At 48.0% G+C, this 27,241-nt stretch overlaps 1 protein-coding gene across 12 annotated transcripts in view; it reads right to left on the bottom strand.

Annotated features, from left to right (window-relative positions):
* The window catches only part of Pcnt (pericentrin), a 91,829-nt gene extending 68,022 nt beyond the window's left edge, over window positions 1-23,807 (bottom strand). For all 12 annotated transcript variants that reach the window (XM_047565152.1, XM_047565146.1, XM_047565151.1 and 9 more), the window contains exons 1-6: window positions 23,658-23,807; window positions 21,550-21,762; window positions 3,313-3,381; window positions 2,563-2,818; window positions 990-1,045; window positions 27-201 (exon numbers count right to left, since the gene is read on the bottom strand). In XM_047565152.1, the coding sequence (XP_047421108.1) occupies window positions 27-201; window positions 990-1,045; window positions 2,563-2,818; window positions 3,313-3,381; window positions 21,550-21,762; window positions 23,658-23,714 (826 nt within the window). In that variant the 5' untranslated portion in view covers window positions 23,715-23,807. The remainder of the gene's footprint in view (window positions 1-26; window positions 202-989; window positions 1,046-2,562; window positions 2,819-3,312; window positions 3,382-21,549; window positions 21,763-23,657) is intronic.
* Window positions 23,808-27,241: the final 3,434 nt, after the last annotated feature.

The raw sequence follows: 27,241 nt of genomic DNA, 5'->3' as shown, positions 1-27,241 counted from the left end.
CCAGCTCGCAGGAGTCCTATGCTCACCTTCAGCCTGATTTTTAGCTTGAAAAATCTTTTCCAACTCAGTTTTCTGTCCTGCCAGCTCTTTCTGAAACTGGTTTTGCAAATTCTCTATTTCTGACTGGTGCTTTGCAGATAATTCTTTGCGTAGATTTTCCAAGCATAACTCTCTTTCAGATTCCCAGTCTTGTTTCAGGGCCTAATTTAAAAGAAAAAGAGGATTATGGTGAATAATTGATTATGTGTGGAACAGAAAGTTCAATCACTGCCAAAACCTAGAGTGGGCAGCCCTTAACCCCATACTGAACTGTCACTGCAGGAATTAGGTCATGATGGCCGGCCAGTGCCCCACCAGCTGCTGCAAAGACAGAGCAGGAGGTTGTACAAGACAGATAGTGGACTCTAGAACAGGGCCACCTTGCCCCCAGCAAAATCAGTCTCTAAATTCAAAGTGCACTGCACAGTCATTCTTAAAAGCTTGTGAAGCTATTTCCCTACAAGGCCGAGGGCCCAATGGTGACTTTGCCAAACTGTCCAGGGGCTGGACTCTGGCCCAAGTCTCCTAAGAAACAACTCCCCACTGCCAAGTCAGGGGGGGTGGAAGGCTAGAGCATGAACCCCAACCCCAAAAGAGTAGCCCTGGCCAATGCCTGAGCACAGCCAGGCCTCAGAAGAAGCCCCCCAGTTCACTGGGGCTGGGGCTTGCTCCCAAAGTCCACAGCATGCTGACATCCAGATGCACCACACCTCGGCCATGTTCCCCTTTCTCCACCAGACACAAGTTGAAGTGAACAGGGATGGCGTCCCAGGACAAGTGTGGAGGGTGACGAGCACCCTCACCTCACAGACTTTAGTGAGAAACAGCACAAGTCACTTGACAGACCAGCTGTCTTCACACGGGCAACAACTCACTCGGCCAGCCACCCAGCTCCGCCTGGGTCCACCTGCACGGAGGGTCACAGAACCACACTTCTGAGTCTCACCCACCTCCAGCATCTGCACACTTTTCTCCATCTCTGACTGCAGCTTCTCCTTGAGCTCCGCTGTGAGACAGACAAGAGCCATTCAGACCCAAGTCTCACCTCCAGAGCCATCACCCAGGAGACAAGGCTCCAGCACCTTGGGCCCTTTTCGGTGGACACTCACAACACCCTGTGTCCAGGAGGGAGGGCCAGCAAACCCAGGGCCAGACACCCTAGGCTGGGAGGCCACAGAGAGGAGACAGGGCCTTCACGGACCAGGTTGGTGGAGAGAGAGCAGCACAGAGAGGACTGAGAGACAGGCTGTATTTTACGTCAAATAAAAAGGAACAGAATTAAAAGACACTTCTGTTTGCTTGAAAGTACAGGGAGAAACACAGAAGGGCACCACATGAGCCTAAGAAAACTAGCTCCAAGGGGTGAGGGAGAGGCAGGCCGGGGCAGGGGCTCTCCACACAGCCACAGCCACACATGCTGTTTCTGGGCCCCATGGAGCCAAGCGGCAAGCAGCAGCGTAAGCACTGGCCTGCAGGCTGTCTTCTGTGAACTGCGATTGTGGGGACATCTGCGCAGCATGGCAGATACACCAAAAGCCACCAGATTGTATTCTTCAAGCTACTGGATTGTGCACTTGTCAATTTTATCTCAAAAAATCTCTTAAAGATGTGCATGAAAGTAGGATCTACTTAAGAAATAATGTACCATAAAAATTATTAAAAACAAAATGTGAAAGCATTTATTAGGCAAAAATAAAGAGCTCAGTTTGGGCCAATAATCAGCCAGATTGTAGAACCAACCTAGATGCCCTTCAGTAGATGAATGGATAAAAAAAAAACTGTGGTATATATACACAATGGAATATTATTCAGACATAAAGAAGAATAAAATTATGGCATTTGCAGGCAAATAGATAGAACTGGAGAATATCATACTAAGTGAAATAAGCCAATCCCAAAAAACCAAAGGTTAAATGTTTTCCCTGATAAGTGAATGATGATACATAATGGGGGGGGGGGGGCGCGTTAAGAGAAGAATGGAGGAACTTTGGATTACATAGAGGGAAATGAGAGGGGGCAAGGGGTGGGGGTATGAAAGAAGGTGGAATGATACAGACATCATTACCCTATATACATGTATACATAGGGTAATTACACGAATGGTGTGAATCACATCGTGTACAACCACAGAAACGAAAAGGTGTACCCCGTTTGTGTATAATGAATCAAAATGCAGCCTGTAAAAATTAAAAATAAAGAATCAGCAAATTTAAGAAGTACTCAGGTTAGCCAGTGGGTGGCACCGCCAACCAAGAGAATCATATTCAGCTCAGCATAGGAGGACAGGGTCTGAGCCCAGGGGCATCTGGGTGGGGTTGACAAATAACACTAGTCCATGGTCACTGCCAGGGCCCTGCCTCCCAGGGAACAGGGACAGGAGTGTGTGCTCTTGACAGGGAAGGTGGCCCAGAAAACAAGCAGGCCACTTCTTAAAGAGGGTGCCATGAAGTCCAGTGCAGCCGGAGGGGCGCTGGCTTGGCCCCATGTGCAAAACCCTCTCCTGCCCACGCCAGCGTGCAGTACCCGTCTCCTGCCCACAGCGGAGTGCCATCGCTTCCTTCTCTCGTGCGTGCTGCTCCCGGACCAGCTCCAGCTCACACTGCTGCCTACTCTGCAGCAGAGCCAGCTCCTGCGCCCGCCGGCCGTTGAGCATCTCCCGCAGCTCGGTCAGTGCTGTCTCCTTCTCCCTCTGCAGGTTGGCCTGGGTCAGCTCCAGCTGCGCCGTGTGCATGTTGCTCAGGCTCAGGCGCAGCGCCTCCAGCTCCAGGCTGGGCGCCGTCTGGGGGCAGAGGCACTCCCAGTGAGGGCCAGGTTCGGAACCAGGCAGCAAGGTGGACACAGGGCAAGGGAGAAAGGAGCAGGCGGCACAGGAGGACACCACCACCCTCCACCTCAGCACCTGCCTCCAAACTCGAGGCTGCAGGTATCCCCAGAGTGCCTCCCACCCACAGCCACTCCCATGGCTTCCCTCACAGGTAAGTGTGATTTGCAGCAAAAGCAGTCAGGGCACCATGTACAAGGCCTGCCACAAGCCAGACTCCCACCCCAGGTTACCAGGCTCCCCTCCACCTGTCCCCAGGGACCCTCTGGTCACACAACATGGAAACACAGCAGAGGGGAGGTAGGAAGCTGTGGCACCTGCCCTGTATGCTGGCATCAGCCTCCCCCACCTGCAGACAACCCCAGTCCGAGACCCCCTGTGCCCTGGTGTGGATGGTTGAGCATACGCCCAGTCTGTGATGGCCAAGAGCCCTGGCGGGCCATGCACGTCACCTGAGGCTGCTGTTGCCGGCCAGCCTCAGTCTCAGATCCGCTTGCCAGTTCACAGTCGTGTTCTTCTTCCTAGGGGAAGAAAGCAAAGACCATGGCCGAAAATTCATAGGAACCAACAGCCACTAAGAAATAAAAAAACCTTACTGCCTCACAAAAGCAGTGCAGGAATGTTCCTGACACCTGGAAGGTGGGAAAGGAGCTGTCCAGGGCCCCAGGGTATTTTCATGGACACTCTGGCCTGTTCTACAAAAGGGCATAGGATTTGCATGTGAACTGCACACATCCTCCAGGAGACTTTCAATCATCTCTAGGTGTCCTGTGACACCTAACAATGAAAACACTATGTAAACACTTGCTACAGTCTACCCTTTAGGGAATAATGGTAAGAGAAAAGGTCTGTCTACGTTTCAGAACACACTAGCTTTTCCCAAAGTTCTTTCAGTCCACGTTCAGTAGACTCTGGGTATGGAGGGCCGACTACACTCAGACAACAGGGGTCATTCAGCCCAGGAAGGAAAGCACTAAAATGTACTACAACAGGGGCCACACATCCCGTGACGTCGTTTACATGGTGTGGCCAGAGTGGCCAGATGCAGAGAGAGCAGACTGGAGGTGGTCATGGGTAGGGACGACGGCCAACAGACACGGGGCTTCCTTCTGGGTGACGAAGACGTCCGGAGCCTAACAGGAGGTGGTGCTCCTCTAAGCATGCCCTAAAAGCTTCTGACACACCTGCTCTGACATCACAGGAGTCACGCCTCGTGAAAGACAACCCTCCTGGAAGGGCATTCGCCCTGCCTGGGCAGGACCCACCTGGCCTCTGCCTTCGGGAAGAGGGGAATGGCACCAGGAGAGGAAAGGTGCAGGACGTGCTGAACCAACACAAGACACCACCGTCAAAGGTTGTTATAGTCACCGAGTTACAGACGTTGGCAAGGTATCACCGGCTCTCAGTGTCATCGAGGCCGTGGAAAACAGTGACGGAACACACTGGTTCACTTTCTTCTTAAGAGGTGCTGTGGCTGGGGCAGGGCTGTGCCCAGCGGTACGGCACTGCCCAGCGCATGTGAGGCCCTGGGTTCCATCCTCAGCGCCACATACAAATAAACAAATGAAACAAAGGTATTGTGTCCACCTACAACTAAGAAAAAAAATAAAAAAAAAAAAAAGAGAGGACCATGACGACATGTGTCAGTCGTCAGAGGCCTTCCTGTCCAAGGACTCCGGCCTGGGGAACGCTGCCGCAGGAACAGCCTGAAGGGAAGAGAAGCTGTGGCCAGCCCCTCAGTAGGGACCCCCGGCACCTCCCCAGTCTGCCTGCACGGATGGCGCTCCTCCAGGAAGCCCCCTCCCCTCCACTGACCTTCAGTCCAGCCTGTGTGGACTGTCACCTGGGCACTGAAAACTCAGGATGACTAAAACCAGGGGACTTGATAGTGCGGGCAACTTGATGTGGTCATGGAGGCTTAAAAGACCCCCAGAAGAACCACAGTGTGGGGGGCTGACGGCATGGGTGTGTGTTGGTCAGCTCTGTGTCACTGTAACCAAGAGACCCACCGAGAACAACTCAGAGGAAAGGAAAAAAAGCTTATTTTGGCTCACGATTTCAGCGCCATGGCTGGCTGATTCCATAGCTCTGGGACTGAGGTGAGGCATAACATCAAGGCGGGAGGGCATGACAGAGAAAAATCTGCTCATCTAATGGCAGCCAGGAAGCAGAGAGAACAGACAGAACCAGGAACAAAATAAACCATCCCCAAGGCACGCCCTCAGTGATCACTCCCTTCAGCCACTACTCGCCTACAGCTACCACCCAGGAATGCATCCAAATGATGAGTCCATGGCATGGCCTAACTCACTGGTTAGGTCACCGTGCTCACAGTCTGACCATTTTACCTCCTGCATTAGCAAAGGAGCCTTTGGAGACCACCTCACACCCAAACCACAACAGGAGTAAGAGGACTCCCTCCAACACTGGGGGCTCCTCCGGCATTCTCTGCCTCAACGAATGGCACGATCAGTCCTGGCGTCTCTCCACTCCCACGAGCACAGCTATCCACGTCCCGCAGCCAGGCGGCCTCTCCTGACTTCCTCACACTCATGACTGCAGCTTCCCGTGGAGTGAACCCCAGCACACGGGACTGTGGGGCTCACACCAGCCTCTCCTCTTTACCTGGTTCTTCTTGGCACCACAGCAAGCCCAGCCGAGGGCACAAATACTCTTAATCTCATGTCCGTGAACCCCCCCAATACCACGCCTTTCAGGAACCAGCACCTCCACAACACCAGGAGCAGCACCACGTCACTGGAGAGCACTTGCATGCTGGGCTCCCCTACCCATGAGGTGACCACCTGGGAACAGCCCCGCTGCTCACAGATGGAACCTGGGTCAGACACTTAAGAATGCCATTCAAAGTGAGCTCCTCACTGGGAGGGCCAGTGCAGCATCCATCCTAAACCCAAAGGCATGATCCTCAAACTGCTAGTGGGACCTACAGGAAAGGGCCCGAAAGCTCCCGAGAGGGACTGTGCACCCATACAGGACCTCAGAGCCCACCACGTGGACGCAGCACAAGTGATGACCATTAGAACAGATTCTGTACCTGAAATTCTTCCTGCACAGAGCACAGTCCCCTCCCAGCTCACTGATGAGACCAGCATAACCTCAAAGCTAAGCCTGGCAAGAGTTTACAAGAGAAGTCATCATGCTCTCAAACGCGTGCTTCTCTGTCAACTGAGATGACAGCATGATGCTTCTTTTGGTCTGTTAAGGAATCACACTGCTTTAACATCAAACCAATCTTTCGGTCTACTAACATACATTTCACATCCACCAAAAATGTAGAAATAGAGGAGAAAAGAAGACCGTCCACACCAACTGCAGACAATACAGAGCCACTGATACACTCCTGTGCCACTACTGCTTCAGAACCCAGAGCCATGTGTGCAAACAACAGAGACAGATGGTGACCAGTCACCCAGGTCCCCTAATTAAACCCACAGACATGTGCACACACAAACACCACGAGGGCTGTATGAGAATATGCAGAGCTAACACCACGTAGCAGACAAGGAAACTGAAGTTCACCATGCAGCAGGCTGCCTGGAAAAAGCCCAACAACGAGGACGGTGTTTTAGTCAACTTTTTCACCGCCGTGACAGAAGAACCTGATCTAAACAAGTGTACAGGAGGAAAAGTTTATTTGAGGGCTCACAGTTTCAGAGGTCTCAGTCCATTGATAGCAGGCTCTACTCCTCAGGGTTCAAGGTGAAACAGGAAACCATGGTGGAAGAGTGTGGCAGAGGGAAGCAGCTCACATGAATATCAGGAAGCGGAGAGTGATCTCCACTTGCCAGATACAAAATACATACCCAAAAGCCACATTGCCAATGCCCAGCACTCCAGCCCGTGCTACCTGCCTGCAGTCACCACTCAGTGAACCCCACCAGGTGATCGCTTCACTGATTGGGTCAAGGCTCTCACAACCCAGTCACTTCCCCCCGAACCCTCGCGCGCTGTCTCACACGTGAGCTCTTCGAGGACACCTCACATCCAAACCACAACAGACAGATATGCTACAGATCTGAACATAGGTGAACCTCACTAGCAAGAGGCTGGATAGAGGCACAGACCAAACACTGCATGCTAGAATATTACATTCATAAAAATTCAAAACACTAGCAAAACTGAACTAGCCATAATATTGCATGGTAATTCCATGCACACACACACACACAAACTGAGATAGACATAAGCTAAAAAACGAACCATACAGACCTAAGAAGATAACAGAATATTCCCGCAACCTCAGGGCTGGAAGAGACTTTATGGGAAGGACACAAAAAGCACTGATCAGAAGAAAAACTGATAAACTCAACTCATTAAAATTAAGAATGTCTGTCTGGGCTGGGGAGATAGCTTAGCTGGTAGAGTGCTTGCCTCGAAAGCACAAGGTCCTGAGTTCGATCCCCAGTACCGCAAAAAAAAAAAAAAAAAAAAAAAAAAAAAAAAAGTCTGTCTGCTTATCAAAGACGAACTAAAAACAAAACAAACACACAAAAAAAACCTGAGGCCAGTGCGAGAAGGGAAGCCCATCACAGGGGAGGGGCCTAACAGGAGACAAGCAGGAAGAAGGGCACCACATCTCCAAACCACCAAAGACGACGCCTGGGGCTCCCAGTGCAGCACAGCCCGAACCCAGCCCAAGACCTGGACGCACCCAGCGTGGCGTCAAGAGCACCTTCGTCCTGCCCCCACAGCATCTGAAGGAACACAAACACACGGAAACAAAAACACATACTGCACTGACAGATCCGTCACCGCAGAGAAAAGATGGCCTAAGATAAAGACAAATGTGGGAAATGAGGGTGAGAAAGGGGGTCAGAACGGAGCTGGCACTCGGCCCTCTGTGGCCTGCAGCTATGTGAATCTAGCCTGCGCCTGGCTTTCAGTCTGGGCTGTGCTCAGCAAGAGCACGTTCCCACCTTCAGAATGTTACTTTTGGAGCACGTAGTTCAAGTGGGCTCTGAGCTGCTGCCAGGAGACCACTCCACACACGTGCTGCACAAGCACCTCAAGACTGGTGGATGTCGACACTGTAGGGCCTGGTGCAGACGTCAACACAGGGCACCCAAGTCACCAGAAGGGGAGGGACAAGAGGGAACAGAAAAAATATGTGAAGAAATAACGGCTGAAGAGGTGCAGGCGTTCAGCAGCGCAACCAGGACAAGCTTTCTGTACCCACTGCCGCACAGCCAGCATCTGCAGGTGGCCCTGGGCTGCACCCTGGTCTCTCTTCCCAGCTGAACTATCAGGTATCACCAACTCCAGCTCCTACTAAGGGAACCACCATGTCTGACCCAAGTGAAAAGCATGAACATCTTGCCATCATTATTCTAAAAAAAGCACTGCTAACTGCCAAAATAAAAAAAAAAATCTAACACCTTATCAAGCACGCCAGGCATCCTACCAAGCGAAAGCACATGCACAGAACGAAACCAAGGTGAATCTTCGTGCAAGACGAGGAAGCGTCCTTGAGAGTCCTTCTGAAGACGCTGCATTGTGAACTGCGCCCTCGGCACAGGGGCTCTGGCGCTTCAGCAGCATCCTGACGCCTGACCCAGAAGGCATCACTCCCCCACCCAGCTTTTTCTTCCTGATCACACCCACTCCGTGGTGCCCACACTTCACCAGTACCTGGCAGAAGCTCAGACAGCAATCCCCAGCCTGTACTCCACTCTGAACCACCATCCCTGTGAACTGGACCAGGTAAGGCAGATTCACAGCAGAGAGAGCAGAGGACGGACACAATTCCTCTACCTCCGCGGAAGCCTCCTGCCTGCTCTGAAGCTCCCCTGCCAACCCTGAGTCCAACCCAAGCTTCCTCCATCCCAAGATGCTCTCACCCACGGGAACACGTACCTGCCTGTCCTCGCCACCTCTCAAATCAAACTTCAACTATCTCCAAATACAGGTTTCAGAGCACACCTTCTCTTCTATTACGTCTGTCTGTGATGGACTGAATTTTTCCCAAATCCCACAGGTTGAAGCCCAAACCTCCAATGAGAATATCTGGAGACAAGGCCATAAAGTCAGATGGGGTCTTGAAGGGTCCTAATCCAATAGGATGTGTCCTCTTAAGCAGAGACACCAGTAATCTCTGCCATGTGAGGGCACAGGCACAAGACAGATGCCTGCAAATCTCACCAGAGACCAACCCAGCTGGCACCCTGACCCTTGGCCTTGGACTTACAGCCTCCAGAGGCTGGCAGAAAAATGAATTTCCCCTTCTCGAGTCCCCATCTATACTATGTGTGACTGAGTAGACTAACACACTGCTTCCAGACTCCCGATTCTCCCTCTCCCTTCCCTCCAGGTGACCTGCTCCTTACCACCACCTCTGTGGCCCCTCACCTCACACACGCAGCTTTGCTCCAACCCAGTGCCACCAGTGTAGAGGTGCAGGGGCCGCAGGACAGCAAGGCTCCTGGTTCCCTGCGCCACCTCCACCCGCATCTCTCCTCTGGGCCCCCACACACAGCAAAGTGTCAGACTGCTGGCCTGCACCCCCACCAAGCAGGCCACCGTGTTTGCACACTGGCTGCGCCCAGTCGCAGAGCTCAGCTCTGCCCTCCACATCTCTAACAGCCTGGTCTCACAGCCTGCACTCCATTCTGGGATCTCCCAACATCCCAGGCGATTTTCTTCAATTTGCATTCACCAAGGTTCACACTGTGATGTAAAATCCAGCGTGCCCCAACACAAGCGCCCCCTGTGAACTGGAAAAGGTATGGCAAATTCACAGTCCCGACTGCCCAAAAGCCCACTGCCTCAACTAATCAGCCCTTCCTGCACACCAGCACCATCTTCTGGCCAACCCTGACCTGTTCACCTTCACCTACAGCTGGCCTCTTCCACAGTGTCCTCTACATGGATTCAAATAGTGTGGAATCAAACCGGTGTTTTCCAGACTGACTTTTTTTACTTAGTAACAAGCAGTTTAAGGTTCCCCTAACACTTTTCATGGTTTAGTTGCTCATTTCTTTTTAGTGCTAAGTGACAGGCCACTCTGGATGTGGTTTTTCTACCTACCATTAGCCTGCTGAAGGACATCTTGGTTACTTCCAATTTGGGGCAATTATAAAAGAGCCACTACCAATGTCCTGTGCAGATTTCTGCATGGACGTCGACTTTTCAAATCAGCTGGCAAGTCCCCAGGTGACAACTGGACGTCCCTGCTGTTCCCACCTGTGCCACACCTGAGCCAGAGCAGACACCCACACAGGAGTACAATGCTCACTGCTCCTTCTCTGCCTAATGAAAACTGGCTGGAACACATTTTCATGCACTTAGTTGGCACCAAGCATCCCCACTGGTGAGGTCTCTGTTCATATATTTCACACATTTGAACCCAGGGGCACTTAACCACTGAGTCAAATCCCCAGCCCGTTTTTTTGTTTGTTTGTTTTTCCCAACACAGGGTCTCACTAAACTGTTTAGGACCTTACTATGTTCCTCGAACTTGCCATCCTCCTGCCTCAGCCTCCCTAGGTGTGGGATGACAGGTGTGTCCACAACACCCAGCTAAGTTCTTTTAATTTATGAGGAACACAGTTCATATCAGACATGTGTTTTCTAATTTCCCCATTTCTGGTATGTCTTTCCATTCTGTGAATACTCTCTTTTACAGAGAATTTTCTGTATTTTACTAAGTCCTACTTAGCATTTGGTTCTTTCACAGACTGCTTATGGTTTTGTAACTAAAAACTTATCTCCAAACACAGGTCATGTAGGTTTTCTCCTGGAAGTTTTAGTTTTGCATCTTGTATTTAAGTATATGACCCATTTGGGGTTCATATTTGTGTAAGGTCTCTGTCTAGGTTCTAATAGCTTTTTATTTCTACTTAAAAATTAAGATTTATATTTGTTTTGTTTTGTTTTTTGGTACCGGGATTGAACTCAGGGGCACTCAACCACTGAGTCACATCCCCAGCTCTATTTTGTATTTTGTTTAGAGATAGGATCTCACTGAGTTGCTTAGTGCCTTGCTTTTAGGTGAGGCTATCTTTGCAATTGCGATCCTCCTGCCTCAGCCTCCCGAGCCGCTGGGATTGCATTTGTCATTCTTAACATACAAGTGCAAAGCACATTAAAAAATTCTTACCTCTATGGTATTAAAATTTCATGAGGGTAGGAAAACAAAAAAAGTCTAAAAATCTCCTTAAGAGGGCAGAAGCAAAATAAATGTTGAGAAACACTGGTAGGCAAAGTTCTTAGCTCTGACACCAAAAATACAACCCACCCAAAAAAAGAGAAAAGAAAAAAAATTTAATTAAAAGATCTTAATCTCAGTCCTGCAAGATGTCATCTAAGCTTTGCGCCTGGCCACGCAGCTGAAGAGCAGGCTAGCAAACAAACAAATAGCACAAAAGGGCCCCAGTGACAACTGCAAATAAAGATCTGTTTGCCCTGCCTCAGCGCCCCACCCCGGTCAACGTCAGGCACCTGGGGAGTCACTCAGGGTCTGAGCTGGGGCAGGTTTTGGTAAACGCTACCTGTGAGGGCATCAGTTCCAGGGCAGCTGGGGTGGGAAGCACTATACTTTCCTTTTCCTCATTTGGGAACGGGAGGAAGGTGCTTTTAGTTACCCTGTAAAATCGCCCTTCTCTCCCTCAAGATGAAGTGCTTTCTGGGTACTCTTCCCTGGGGCAGCATCCTGCCTCCATGGACTGGCTGCTGGTAGAGGCTTCCCAGGACTGCCCTGGCTCTGGAGAAGAGAGGAGCCTTTAGTCCACTTCTCTCTTGGCTCTGGTCTTCCTTCCACATCTTGGCTCAATCACTTGGATGCCTTGTACTTTAAGAAAAGTTTCTGGGAGGGACCTCTGCTCTCCTTGCAGTTTTTGAGGCCCAAGAGTATCACTGTTCTTCTCTGTTTTACATGTTGATACATCGTGTCTAACAATAAAGCAAATAAAGCAAGAGAAACTAAAAGAAAAAAAAATTTAAAGTACAACCCACAGAAAAAAGAACTGATAAATCCAAGTTCATTAAAATATTTTGCTCTTCAAAAGGCATTATTAGGAGAATAAAGACAAACCACAAACAGGAAGAAAATACATGAAAAGATGTATCTGATAAAGAACTTGCATCCAGAACATACAAACAAGTCTCAAAATTCAGATGGTCATTTTAAACCATTTTAATCACCTGTTATTCCCTCTCTTTTAAAGGAAAACACTTGAACAGAACTTTCACCGAACCAGGTACAGAGATGGCAAATTGAGGATGACCAACATTATTGATCCCCAGGGAAATGCAAGTTAAAGCCAGCCAAAACATCATTACGCCCTCCCTAGAAGGTCCAGAATGGAGAAGACTGACCACAGTCAGTGCTGACACAGACAGGAGGGATGGGAACCCTCCAACACTGCAGGGGTGCAAAGTGGGACATCCCCTTGAGAAGACTGTTTCTGGCAGATACTTTTAAACACACACTACCATAGAATCCAGCCCTACAAGTCCTGAGCATTGATCCAAGAGAAATGAAACATGCATCCAGCTGCCAGAAGGCTAAGAAGTGTCCAGCCGCCGTGTCTGCGGGACTATGGGGAACAGGCAAGCTCACACCTTGCCGGTGGAAATCCCAAGTCACATCCAACAAAACAATGTGCACTTACCTTTTGACAACTTGCAGGAATTGACCCCAAAAACACACCTCTAATGATATAAAAGTATATGTGCAAGGTTTTTTACCTCAGTACTGCTTGTAAAGCGAAATACAGAACAACCCACAAAACCACTCACAGGGACAGCTGGATAAATGGTGATGCACCTGCTCAAAGGCTCCCCACCCCACCCCAGCCCCGGGGCTCTGACAACTGAAGGAAGGCGACCTCTCAATAGAAATGGAATGGCTTCAAGGTATGATGTCACAGGAAGAAAGGCAAGCGCAAGAGATTTCCTACAGCCAGGCGCAGTGGAGCACACCTGCAACCCCAGCAACGCAGCAGGTTGAGGCAGAAGGTGGCAAGTTAGAGGCCACCTCAGCACCTTAGGGAGGTCCTAGGCAACTCAGGGAGACCCTGTCTGAAAATAAAAATAAAGGGGTGGGTGTGGCTCAGTGATTAGGTGCCCTTGGGTTCAATCCTCAGTACCCTGCCCCGCAACAAAACACTACCTACAGTATACACTGCATGTAAAAAAGGGATGTGAGAACACGTGCGTGAGTGTCCTCCCGTCCTAGAAATACAGGGAGAGCAAACCGGAAGCTAAGAGGCTGCTGTCTCCAGATCGGCAGGAACAGGGTGGAAAGGACACGAGGTGTAGCAGGATAAGTGTGTCTCTGAGTTTGAGTTGTTTTTCTTTGTTTCTGTCTCGTACTAGGGACTGAACCTATGGGAGCTCTGCCACTGAGCTATATCCCCAGACCTTTTAATTTTTTGAGACAGGTCTCATTAAATTGCTGAGGCTGGTCTCTAACTTGTGATCCTCCTGCCTCAGCTTCCCTAGCTTCTGTTGAGTTTTAGAATCATGGCAGTGTTTGACTTACTCAACAGATAATTAAATAAAATCAACCTAGATAGGAGAGGAACCAAAACAGAATAAAAACAGTAAAATAAATGAAAGTGTTATAAATGAATACAATAACCACAATAAAGAGGTAAAGAATTTTAAAAACCTAACCTAATAACTGTGGAACATGTTTTGACCATATTCTTACACTAAAGACAAAAAGAACTGTACACAAATAGTTTACTTCAAGAAATAAATCTTTTCTTTTTCTTTTTTCTCTTTTTTCTTTTTGCAGTACTGGGGACTGAACCCAGGGTCGCTTTACCACTGACCTGTACCCATGCCATTTTTATTTTTTGAGACAGCCTCGCCAAGTTGCCCAGACTGGCCTCAAACTTGAATCCTGCCTCAGCCTCCCCAGTTACTGGGATTACAGGCATGGTCACCAAGCCCAGAGTAAATTTGTTCTTCAGAGGAATGTAGACTAGCAATTTTGAAACTCATTTGGATTGTAGGATGGATCAATTAAGTAAGTACATAATAGATAAAGACAGCCAGATTTCTTACTATCACAAATGCTGTGGAGTTGGTTTACGACTGAGGGTATTAGGATGAGCTCACAGTTTTTGATCAATACAGACAGATGTGTGTGTATGCCTGCATACATTTTTTTTCTTTCACATCCCTAGGCTATCCCAGACTGGAGGAAGCCAGGGAGGCAGGACACTGGAACACAAGAGGAGGCTGGACTAAAAGGGGATCAGTGGAACAAGGGTCAAACCCTAAACAAGACCATCGTTGACTCATGTCCCTGCTTCCACATAAGCCAAAATGAACTCTGGAAACCATATGAAGACCACGTAGCATTTCACAAACTGGTAAGGGTCTCCAGGAACTATGTGCCAGTCTTCATGAACCTTTTGTTCAGTCTAACATTACTTCAAAAATGAAAGCTAAAAATTATAAAATGTTTAATTTAAAAAGACTTCTCGGTGGATCCAAGATGGCAGACACGAGGGAGGCTGTGTTCCTTGTCCCTCCAAAACTTGGGTTTCAAGCAGAGGACATCTGTTTCTTGGTGAGGCAGTTTTTGCTGCTTATGGATCCCTGCTGTTTATCCCATTTGTCTACTGTGATCACCTGCAGTCAACCAGCATATCGACTACTTTTTGAGTGCAGATTGCTCCCTGACTGGCACCTATCATCTGCCATTTGCCTACCTCTTGCCTGTCCATCACCTGCCTTTCACCTACCCATCATCCACCACCCGAGGTTCACCTGCCAATTGTCCGACAGCAGTCAGCAGACTGACCGCAGACCGCCAGTGGAGCGCCAGCTGCCTGCTGTTGCCTGGAAGTTCACTGTCACAGCACCTGCAGGTTTGGTTACATGTGGTTGCTGCCATTTAGACAACATCCGGGATCTGTAGGACCCCTGGCCAGACTGATTAAGCCCTGTCTCCAGGACCCCTCAGCCCAACCAATGACTCCCTGCCTCCAGGGCCCCCAGACTGACTGACTGCTCCCTGCCACCAGGACCCCCAGACTGACTATTCCTCGCCTCCAGGATCCCTCAAACAGACCGACCATACCCTGCCTCTAGGACCTCCAGCCAACCACGCTCACACCCCCGTGCTGCAGCTCCCCATTAGCCCACATATTTGGAAGTCCCATCTTTAGGTGGGGCAAATCCCATCCTACCTCTCACGCATCAGACTACTGAACACTGGGAGGTTTGAATACTGTATGACTGTAGTCCAGGTTTTTTTTTCTTTTTTCTTTTTGTTTTCTTCCTTTTTGAAAAATTTTAAGTTTTTATTTCTTTACTTTTCTTGGTCTACCTTCCTTTTGTTTACCTGTTCCCTCAGAGTCTCTTTCTCCCTTTTCTCATGCTAACAACCAACTTCTTTTGATTACACTCTCACTCTTTCTATGCTCTAGAACTTCTATATACTCTTTTCTTATCCCATTAACAGCTACATCCTACACCCCTCCACAACCTCTTCATCCTCCATTAGAAACTGCAGACCTTATTGCAAATCTGTTTGTTATACTGAAGCTAATAATTGAACTCATTCTGTTTATTATGCCAATATTGTTAATGTCCTCATGGGGTTATTTGGTTTAGGGTTGCATACTGTCAGAACTGAGCACTGCTAATATTGATCTCCCCTTAAAGAAAAGGTTTTGGAAACCTGTAGGGCCACTATAAGCCTATAGGGAGGAAACTGCAGTACCCCAGATCTGCACTGCTAGAGGGGAAGATACATGAACAACATGAAAAAACAAGGGAAGAAAATGATCCAAACAAATCTAGATTCTATATTAATAGAATCCTGTGACAGCATGGTATAAGAAATATCAGAAAAGGACGTCAGATTATACATAATTAAAATGATTCATGAAGCAAAGGATGAGATAAGAGAGCAAAGGCAGGCAATGAATGATCATACCAATAAGCAGTTGAAAGAGCAAGTGCAAGAAGCAAAAGATCATTTCAACAAAGAGAGATTCTCAAAAAAACCCAAACGGAAATCCTTGAACTAAAGGAAACAATGAAGCAAATAAAAAACTCAATGGAAAGCATCACCAAAAGACTAGACCACTTGGAAGACAGAACCTCAGACAATGAAGACAAAATATTTAATCTTGAAAATAAAGTTGCCCAAACAGAGAAGATGGTAAGAAATCATGAACAGAACCTCCAAGAACTATGGGACATAATAAAAAGACCAAATTTAAGAATTATCCGGATTGAGGAATGCACAGAGATACAAACCAAAGAAATGAACAACCTATTCAATGAAATAATATCAGAAAATTTCCCAAACCTGAAGAATGAAATGAAAAATCAAATACAAGAGGCTTACAGAACACCAAATGCACAAAATCACAACAGATCCACACCAAGGCACATTACAATGAAAATGCCTAACGTCCAAAATATAGGATTTTGAAGGTTGCAAGAGAAAGCATTAGATTACATATGGGGGAAACCAATACAGATATCCGCAGATTTCTCAGCCCAGACTCTAAAAGCTAGAAGGACCTGGTACAACATATTTCAAGCTCTGGAAGAACATGGATGCCAACCAAGAATCCTATACCCAGCAAAACTAACCTTCAGATTAGAAGACAAAATAAAATCCTTCCACGATAAACAAAAGTTAAAAGAATTTACAAATAGAAAGCCTGCACTACAGAATATTCTCAACAAAATATTCCATGAGGAGGAAATGAAAAACAACAATGTAGGTCAGCAAAGGGAGGAACTACCTTAAAGGAAAAACCAAAGGAGAAACCAAGTCAAGTTAAAAACCAAAAATAAGCCCAAATGACTGGGAATACAAATCATATCTCAATAATAACCTTGAATGTTAATGGCCCAAACTCATCAATCAAAAGACATAGACTGGCAGAATGGGTTAAAAAGAAAGATCCAACAATATGCTGACTTCAAGAGACTCATCTCATAGAAAAAGACATCCACAGACTAAAGGTGAAAGGATGAGGAAAAACCTACCACACATGGACTCAGTAAAAAAGTGGGGGTTTCCATCCTTATTTCAGATAAAGTGGACTTCAAGCCAAAGTTAGTCAGAAGGGATAAAGAAGGACATTTCACTGCTTAAGGGAACCATAAATCAGGAAGACATAACGATCATAAATATTTATGCCCCAAACAACGGTGCATCCCTGGACATCAAACAAATCCTTCTCAATTCCAGGAATCAAACAGACCACAACACAATAATTCTGGGTGACTTTATGCACCGCTGTCACCACTAGATAGATCTTCAAACAAAAACTAAACAAAGAAACCACAGAACTCAATAACACAATCAGTAACTTAGACTTAACAGACATATATAGAATATTCCATCCATCAAAGAGCAGATTCACTTTCTTCTCAGCAACACACAGAACCTTCTCGAAAATAGACCATATGTTATGCCTCAAAGCAGTCCTTAGGAAATGCAAAATAATAGAGATACTGCCTTGTGTTCTATCAGATCATAATGGACTGAGAGTAGAAATCAATGACAAAATAAAAAACAGAAATTACTCCAACACCTGGAGACTAAATAATATGCTAATGAATGAAGCATGGAAAACAGAAAACATCAGGGAGGAGATAAAAAAAAATTCTTAAGAGGGAAATGAGAACGATGATACAACATATCAAAATCTCTGGGACACTATGAAAGCAATACTAAGAGGAAAATTCATTGCATGGAGCACGTTCAAGAAAAGAATAAAAAGTCAACAACTAAATGACCTAACATTACAGCTCAAAGCCCTAGAAAAAGAAGAACAGAACAACACCAAAAGTAGTAGAAAACAGGAAATAATTAAAATCAGAGCTGAAATCAATGAAATTGAAACAAAAGAAACAATTCAAAAAATTGACAAAACAAAAGTTGGTTCTTCGAAAAAGTAAATAGACAAACCCTTAGCCACACTAACAAAGAGGAGAGAGAAAACTCAAATTACTAAAATTTCTGATGAAAAAAGGAAATATCATGACAGACACCACTGAGATACATAACATAATGAGAAGCTACTTTGAAAATCTGTATTCCGACAAAACAGAAAATACTGAAGACATCGACAAATTTCTAGAGACATATGATCCTCCCAAACTGAACCAGGAGGACATACACAATTTAAACAGATCAATATCAAGCAATGAAATAGAAAAAGCCCTCAAAAGTCTACCAACTAAGAAAAGCCCAGGACCAAATGGATTCTCAGCAAAGTTCTACAAGTCCTACAAAAAAGAACTCATTCCAATATTTCTCAAAGTATTCCAGGAAACAGAAAAGGAGGGAACCCTATCAAACTCATTCTATGAAGCTAATATCACCCTCATACTCAAACCAGGCAAAGGCACATCAAGGAAAGAAAATTTTAGATGAATTTTAGATCAAAATATCATTGATGAATACAGATGCAAAAATATCCTTAACAAAATCCTGGCAAACCACGTCCAAAAACATATTAAGAAGACAGTGCATCACGATCAAGTGGGGTTCATCCTGGGAATGCAAGGTTGGTTCACCATCCCGAAATCAGTAAATGTAATTCATCACATCAAAAGACCTAAGGTTAAGAATCATATGGTTATTTCAATTTATGCAGAGAAAGCATTTGACAAAATATAACACCCTTTCATGCTCAAAACACTAGAAAAAATAGAGATAGTAGGAACATACCTCAACAATGTAAAGGCATATATTTATGCTAAGCCCACGGCCAACATCATTCTTAATGGAGAAAAACTGAAGGCATTCCCTTTAAAAACTGAAACAAGACAGGGATGTCCTCTTTCACCACTTCTATTCAACATCGTCCTTGAAATACTAGCCAGCACAATTAGACAGACTAAAGAAATTAAAGGGTATGAATAGGAAAAGAGGAATTCAAGCTGAATACATGATTCTATATTTAGAGGATCCAAAAAACTCCACCAGAAAACTTCTAGACCTCATAAATGTATTGAGCAAAATAGCACGCTATAAAATCAACACGCATAAATCTAAAGCAATTTTATACATAAGCTATGAAACATCTGAAAGGGAAATGAGGAAAACAACTCCATTCACAATAGCCTCAAACAAAATAAAATACTTGAGAATCAATCTAACCAAAGAGGTGAAAGATCTCTACAATGAAAACTACAAAACATTGAAGAAAGAAATTGAGGAAGACCTTAGAAGATGGAAAGATCTCCCATGTTCTTGGATAGGCAGAATTAATATTATCAAAATGGTCATACTTCCAAAGGTGCTATACAGATTTAACACAATTCCAATTAAGATCCCTATGACATTTCTCATAGAAATAGAAAAGGCAATCATGAAATTCATCTGGAAGAACAAAAGACCCAGAATAGCCAAAGCAATCCTGGGCAGGAAGAGTGATGCAGGAGGTATCACAATACCAGACCTTAAACTCTACTATAAAGCAATAGTAACCAAAACGGAATGGTATTCGCACCAAAATAGACAGGTAGACCAATGGTACAGGATAGAAGACACAGAGACATACCCACATAAGTACAGTTATGACAAAGGTGCCAAAAACTTACAATGGAGAAAAGATAGCCTGTTCAACAAATGGTGCTGGCAAAACTGGAAATTCATATGCAGTAAAATGAAACTAAACCCCTATATCTCACCCGGTACAAAACTCAACTCAAAATGGATCAATGATCTAGGAATTAGGCATGAGACCTTTCACCAGATAGAAGAAAAAGTAGGACTGAATCTCCATCACGTTGGCTTAGGACCAGTCTTCCTTAACGAGACCCCCAGAGCACAAGAAATAAAAGCAAGAATCAATAAATGGGATAGATTCAAACTAAAAAGTTTTTTCTCAGCACAGGAAACAATAATGTGAAAAGAGAGCCTACAGAGTAGGAGAAAATCTTTTCCATATACACTTCAGACAGAGCACTAATCTCCAAAGTTTATAAAACCTTAAAAAACTTTACACCAAAAATACAAAGAACCCAATCGATAAATGGGCTAAGGAATTGGGCAGACATTTCACAGAAGAAAATATACCAGTGATCAACAAATATATGAAAAAGTGCCCATCATCCCTAGTAATTAGAGAAATGAAATTAAAACCACCCTAAGATTTCATCTAACCCCAATTAGAATGGCTATTATCAAGAACACAAGCAATAATAACTGTTGGCATGGATGTGGGGAAAAAGGTACACTCATACATTGCTGATGGAGTTGCAAATTGGTGCAGCCACTCTTGAAAGCAGTATGGAGATTCCTCAGAAAGCTTGGAATGGACCCACCATTTGACCCAGTTATCCCACTCCTCGGTTTATACAAAAAGGACTTAAAATCAGCATACTACAGTGATGCAGCCACAACACAATAGCAGCTCAATTCACAATAGCTAGTTTGCGGAACCAACCTAGATGCCTTTCAATTGACAGATGGATAAAGAAACTGTGGTATATATACACAATGGAATATAACTCAGTCATAAAGAATACAATTATGGCATTTACTGGTAAATAGATGAAGCTGCAGAATATCATGCTAAGTGAAACAGGCCAAGCCCAAAAAACCAAAGGTCGAATGTTTTCTCTGATAAATGCATGACGATATATAACGAGGCGAAGTGGCAGAGGGAAGAGAAGAATGAAGGAACTTTGGATGGTGTAGAGGAAAATGGGGTGGGGGACAGAAAAATAGTAGAATGAAACAGATAGTATTACCTATGTATACGTATGATTACATGAATGGTGTGAATCTACATTGTGTACAACCATAGAAATGAAAAGTTGTACCATTTGTGTACAATGAATCAAAATGCAGTCTGTAAAAATAAAAAGATTTTAATAAAAAAAGTTTTAAAAAATTGAAAAAGAAAATTGTAAGTAGACATGTACTCGCAAAAAGGGTAATTTTGAAATGAATAATAAATATTTGAGTTCATATGTTAAAAAAAAATTATAAAAATAAAAATAATAAAAAGACTTCTCTGACTTGGAAATTTTTAAAAGTTGTGAAATGTAAATCATACACTATGAGTTATTCTCCTCAAAGAGCCTGGGCGGGAAACACCTCCGGAGCTGCAGGGAGGAGCTGACTGCCCCAAACGAGAGAAAGACGCTGGTGAACAACAGGAACAATGACCAAGCAAGGTCACAGGACAGAGTGCAGAACAGAAGGGAGACCCCCACGATGGGCTCTGAGGCCCCAGCAGGCTGCCCAGGGCACCCGGAACACCAGGCAAGGTCTGGGATGCAGACAGACAAGCACACGTTTTTATATGCTGGTAACAGTGAGGTAAGCCAGGCTCATCATGACTCAGGGGCCAAATTCTAGAAAAAGGAGTTTACCAGCTCATACTAGCAAACACCTAAGCCTGCACAACCCAGCTGCACACACATCCTGGGGGGCTGACACACATACTCAACCACACACAAAGGACATAAGTGTACAAAACTTCCACTACCAAAGCACCAAATGACACTCTCCTTTAAGCAATGGATCCAAATCTTCTCAACATCATGTAGATTAAAGACCAAAGCATTGAGTAAGAGTCAAACCACTGAAATTTACTCACCTTTAATAAACTAAAATAAAACCATCTTTCCTCACTTGAAAGACAAAAATGGATCACTTTTAGTAGATTAGCAAGCAGTAACTAGAAAGCAGGCAGAGTGTGAAAACACAACCCTGGGTAACCTACCTGAGCTGCACAAGCCCCTCTCTGAGCATCCGGTGTGAGGCTGCATGATGTGCTTCTGCCAAGGTCCCCTCCTCCAAGGTGCCCACTGTCCTGGGGGGCTAACGGACCCTCCTCCGGGACAGACGCATCGACAGCCGAGCCCTTCCTCTTCGACGTCTTTTTCTTCGAATTCGTACAGTCACCTTTTGTTTTTCTCTGTCGGAAGTGAGCAAGCTGCGCAGAAATGTGGAAAAATAGTAAAGGCAGAGGTAAGTGAGGAAAAAGTAACAGACCCATAAAGTCAGCAGGCTTGTGGGGAACATGTGGCTGGGACTGAGTGGGCCCACTCGGCCACACCTGGCCACCGGACCAGTTTCCTAACCCTGCATTGACATCTATGAGGCCAGCACAGAGTTCTGAATGGCATACAGCCTACAGATGAGGACTGTTAGGCCTAGTTACAGACGGGCAGAATTGCTTTTCTAACCCTTGGCAGTGTACAGAAAAATAAAAATTTTTAAATACATCTACTTAAAACCCTGAAAGCTTAATCGAGATATATTTAAGGCTCAAAATTATTTGAAAGCTAAACCATTCCATTCTTGCCCCCATTTTCCCCCAATCAAGGAAATATATCGCCCAGCCAAAATTTCCTAGCCATAGATTCTGAGATAAGGTACAGAAATAGCAAAAAATTAATTAAGCCAGGTCAATCTAACATCTCCCTTAACAGAACCTGATGTTCTAATTTTCCTGACACAGCTCACCAAAGCGCCAGGGACCGCCAGAGTACTGCCCTCGGGAGGCAGCGCAGCCCCGAGACGGGAGAGTGTCCACCACATGCGTGCACCAGCTCCCACACACCTGGCTCACAAGGACAGTCCCACGCCAAGCTCTCCACGGCGGCCCTCCGCTCCCTCAAACGACCTCTGGGCTGCACAAGCAAACATGCTCGGCACTCACGTACACAACAGACGGTTCCGCGCAGACCTCTCACGGGGCGGCGACCTCTGAAGACCAACACTGCCTCTCATCCACCTCGGCGCCCTCCACACCCGAGACAGCCCCCTCGGCAGCACTGCGCCGCCGGCCGCTCCCTCCAAGGCTCCCTCTCCCTCCAGCTCCTCTACTGCCGTTCACAAACCGCACAAGCCGGGGCGCCCGGTCGGCTCGGGCTCCCGGCTCCGGGCCTGGGTGTGCGCCGCACGTGCAGCGGGAGGAAAAGGCACCGGCCCGAGCCGCGCCGTCGCAGGCGGCTGCAAGAGGCGGCCCGCCACCGGACACTGCTGTCCCGTCGGGGCCACGCCCCGCCCGCCCGTGTATTCCGAAAGCTTTGGTAGCACAGGGGCCCCGTGGCTGACTCCACGGAGGACAAGGGCCGGCGTGGTTCGGCAAGCTCGGGGCGCCGCACGGCCCAGCTGGCCTGCGGCGCGGGAAACCTCGGGGCCCCCCAGCCGGGCGCGGACGTGTCGGCCTGCGGGGCCCGGGCCGTCCTTCGCCGGTGCTGCTCCCCAGGCACTTGCTCCTTTCAGCGTAAGAGCTGGGGCCGAAGGGGGCAAGCACCCGACGCCGAGAACCCGGGCCCCTCGGCATCGGGACCACCGGGGACTCCCGCAGGTTCAAGGACAGCACGTCTCCAGGACAGGGGCACTGTGGACGCCGTTTAAAACGACGGGCGCGGAGAAGAGACCTAGGCCAGCCCGGCAGGCACAGGCCCTCGGAGCACTAGGGGCACCAGTACCAGGGACCGCGCCCCTCGGGAGACGCCCCTCGGGAGACGCGGGGGCACGGCAGGGGTGCGCGCAAGCCCGCTGCGCAGGCGCCGCACATCCCCGGCGTGCCCCGCGCGGTCCCGGCTTGCTCCGGCCGCCCCAGCGTGCCCCGCGCCGCCCCGGCGTACCCCGCCCACATCCTGGTCGTTGATTGGCTGCGTCCGCAGGGAGGGAGGGGCCGGGCAAGGGCGGCCGATTCAAGATGGCGGCGGCCAAAAAGGGCCTTCTAACAGAGTCGGCGGGAAGGGCAGAGCATCAGCGGTGGCTCCCACCCGACCGCGTCTGCTCTTGGCAGGCGGCAGTGGCTAGCACCAGAGCCGCCTGAGCAGTGGGGAGGATGAGAGTGCCGCCGTTTACCTTCGCTCTCCCGGCTTCCACCTTCCTGCGCCGCTGCTCCTGCTCATCTTCATCCATCTCCCTCGGGCTCCTCGCGGGTCACCCGGAGGTGGTGGGGGCCGCCGCCGCGCCGCCCTCGCTCTATTTACACTCCCTCCCTCTTCCTCGGCTCGCCCTCCCCCAACAACTGTCAGTGCCGTGGCCCCGCCCCATTGCGCAGCGCCGCCAATCAGAGGCCGCGTGCCCTATCGCGCATGCGTGCTCGAGCAAGGCGGCCTCCTAGAGATCCGCCCGCCGGCATTGGATTAGCGCGCTAGTGTGCCCGCCCCTTCCAGCTAGACCAATGAGCGAATCGCGGGCTGGCGTTCGCAGTGGTTGGTCAGCTCTCAGGCTTCGCGCCGCAGTTACCGCGCGGCCTTGTTGGCCTCTGGAAGCCCTCCTGCTCCTGCCCAGGCTTCCCACGCGGGCACTGGTCGGTCCACCTTGGGTCTGCCTCCGTCCTCATCCAAGTGCGGGTCGCGGGTTGCGGTCAGCTGGACCGCCCCGCATGCAGAGTCGATGCTTGGGGACGGGGACAGGAGGATAACTGCAGCACTGCGCTGGCCTCCGAGCTCCCGCTCTCGCACTCGTCCTCCGATGTTAGCTGCCCGGAGGACAGGACCCGGACCCCCTTGCCCTTCTAGGGCAAGTTCTGAGTCTGCGCACCCCACAGTTGCAGACAGCCTGCCGGAGCCTTGGATTCCATCCTGCACCGCAGACACTCATGACCTTTTCTGCACCTGCCAAGATGTCCCCTTGCGTGCTGGCACCCTAACTCAGTGAGCCAAAAGGCCAGGAGCATCCTGAATTACCGATTCAGTGAGGCCTAGAACCAGGACCGCGACCCTACTCAGAGGTACAGGGTCAGGAAGCCACTGAGAGCCTCCAAACCATGCCCTCTTCCTCCCCAGGCACATGTGACCAGCCAGCAGCTCCTGGGTGGTTCCCATAATACAATATGTGTGTTCCTGTGGGCTCGAACCTGCCATGGAGTGTGTTGGTCTCAAGAAGGCAGGTGGGGCTGGGGAGATAGCTCAGCTGGTAGAGTGCTTGCCTTGTAAGCACAAGGCCCTGAGTTCAATCCCCAGTACCCAAAAAAAAAAAAAAAAAAAAAAAAAAAAGGCAGGTGAAGGTGCTATGTTAAGTGATACAGTAATAGCACCCAGTGCTAAGTGACCAAAAGCAGGATGGGGTTCAGTGGTTCAACCGCCTCTCCTGAGTGGATGACAAAGACTGAAATCTTCCTGATAAGTGGCAGGCAGACATGAGTGGTGGGAACATGAGGTTAAGGGGATAATTCTGTCGACTGAGCCTTCCTCACTGACCCCACTTGCTTTTTTTTAAAAAGCAATTTAGGGCTGGGGAGCTAGCTCAGTTGGTAGAGTGCTCACCTCACAAGCACTAAGGCCCTGAGTTCAATCCCCAGCACTGAAAAAAAAAAAAAAAAAAAAAAAGCAATTTACCTGAGACACGGGGGCTCTACCTGGCTTAAGTCAGTAGGATATACTGCATTGCTCAACAAACAGCCTGTTTTCTGCAAGACAGAGAATCTGGAAAGGCTCCTCCATGGCGAGAACACAAGATACCCTGAAGGGGGACTTGCGTGTCCTTTATCCTAAACCACAGAGATTCCAGGACCCAGGGGGACAGGATAATTAGAAACAAAGCTCCCAACCATAAAATCTGTAACAACAGGTTCCAACTAGAATTGGCCAGTGGGGACCAAGGTGACCCAGAGTTGCCTTAGATTTTAGCATTTTATTATGAAAGTAAAACCTCCCCTCCATGGGATTAGATCACGTACAGTGGGGACATGAGAGTCTGATGTCATCCTGCTGTCAGTCAAAAGTCAAGAGGTTAACCTGGATGGAACTTGGAAACTCCCCACTCCACAAATAAAATGAAGACAGGAGGGTGCATGGTCCCTCTCCTCTCTGAGAGGACCCCGCTCTACTGCAAGAATGTCCCCTTTTCCTTTCTAATGAACTCATGCCTGCTACCATGTGCAACCTGCTTGTAATTCTTCAGGCAGGATTGCAAGAAGTGGTGTTCACAGCCCTGGGTTGCTTCAGGTCTAGGAGTGGATCTTAGTCATATTTCTGTATGCATTGTAAATGTTTTTTAAAAAACAATATACTACACTTTCCCCTCAGTCTCTCTGTGATTCTAAAATTGCTCTGAAACAACAAACGATTTTTTTGAAAGGATTGTGGCTTGGTTATGAATACATCTGTGTGGGGATCTGAGGCCTCATGAAATCGTTGTTCCTAAGTTTCAGGCTTCACTGGAACCCGGTGTCCTCATGAGGCAATGCCAGGCCTTTCCTCATGGCCACAGTTCTGAGGAGCAGTCAGATGCTCTGGTGTGGTCAGCTCAGGGGAAGCTGTGCCACTTTCACCCAGCCATTCTCTATGCACAGGTCGGTGGCCACGCTGGACCGTCCCCACAGCTATGGGCACCAGGCACAGTGGTTCTCATACCCTTTGGTATTAAAAAGATGCAGGCCTCTCAGAGTGACTGGAAAGATGCCCTCTGAAAGGATGGGTGGGTCACCAACTCGGGAGGCAGGGGTGCACTGCAGGCCTTGCCTGTTGACCTCTCCACAGGACACCCAGCCTGGGTCAGGCGAGGCTGTTGGGAAGGGCCAGCTCTTCAAGTGACTGCCTCCAGGGGCAACCTGGTACAGGCCCCGCCCTCCTGAAATATTCCTCAGACCAACCCCGTTGTCTAACTGCATTCAACACGTCACTGGTCTGTCCTTGACGACCGCACAGTGGGTTTCTTTATTCCTTTCCCCTCTTCCCATGTCCTCACTTGGTTACAGTTTGTTGTGGAGGGCTAGGTGCTGTTTGCTCCCTCCCAGAAACAGACTGATTAACTGATAATGCCTCCCGCCCTTCATGCGCTGGGAGACGCCTTGCTGATAAGCTCAGCCTGTAGCCTCAGCCACGTTCTTGGTTCCATGGGACCACAGTGTAAGCAAACCTTCAGGGACCCCTGGAAACCCACTGATGGGAAGCGCTCCCCCGAGTCAGATAGCAGCTCTCCAGTAGCAAGTGGAGTCTGCCCGTTCCCAGGTGTGGAATTGGACTGTTTGCACAAACACTGGGTGAGATGGGTTTGTTAGGAGGGGCCTGGAGAGACTGAAGGATCAGTTTCTAAGAACATCCAGGGATCCGTATTTGGCCTGCATCTGTCCACGTGTTTCAATATCTAAAGCTCTGGGGGGCACACCTGGAGTACCAGCGTTCTGAAGACTGAAGCAGGAAGGTTGCTTGAGTCTAGGAATTTGAGAACAGCCTGGACAACTGTCCTGCAAGGGCTCAGAACTGGGAAATAGATTCAGGATCCTGACAGGTGGAAGAAAATGTGAGGACAGTTGGAATAGCACGCATGCTTGATCCAAAGGCAGTAGCCCCCTGGTCTGTCCATGGACCTTCTTATGTTCAGGCCAAAAACAGAAGGCCCAGTGCCAACAAACTACATAAGTGGGCACATGCTAACTAGCAGAGATTCATGACTTTGAGTACCTGTGCTGAATCAGGGTGTTCATGGCCTTGACTACA

This window comes from Sciurus carolinensis, chromosome 9, assembly GCF_902686445.1.
Source record: "Sciurus carolinensis chromosome 9, mSciCar1.2, whole genome shotgun sequence".
Classification (NCBI taxonomy): Eukaryota; Metazoa; Chordata; class Mammalia; order Rodentia; family Sciuridae; genus Sciurus; species Sciurus carolinensis.
The sequence above is the reverse complement of the archived record's forward strand: the minus strand, read 5'-3'. Positions and strand labels throughout refer to the sequence as shown.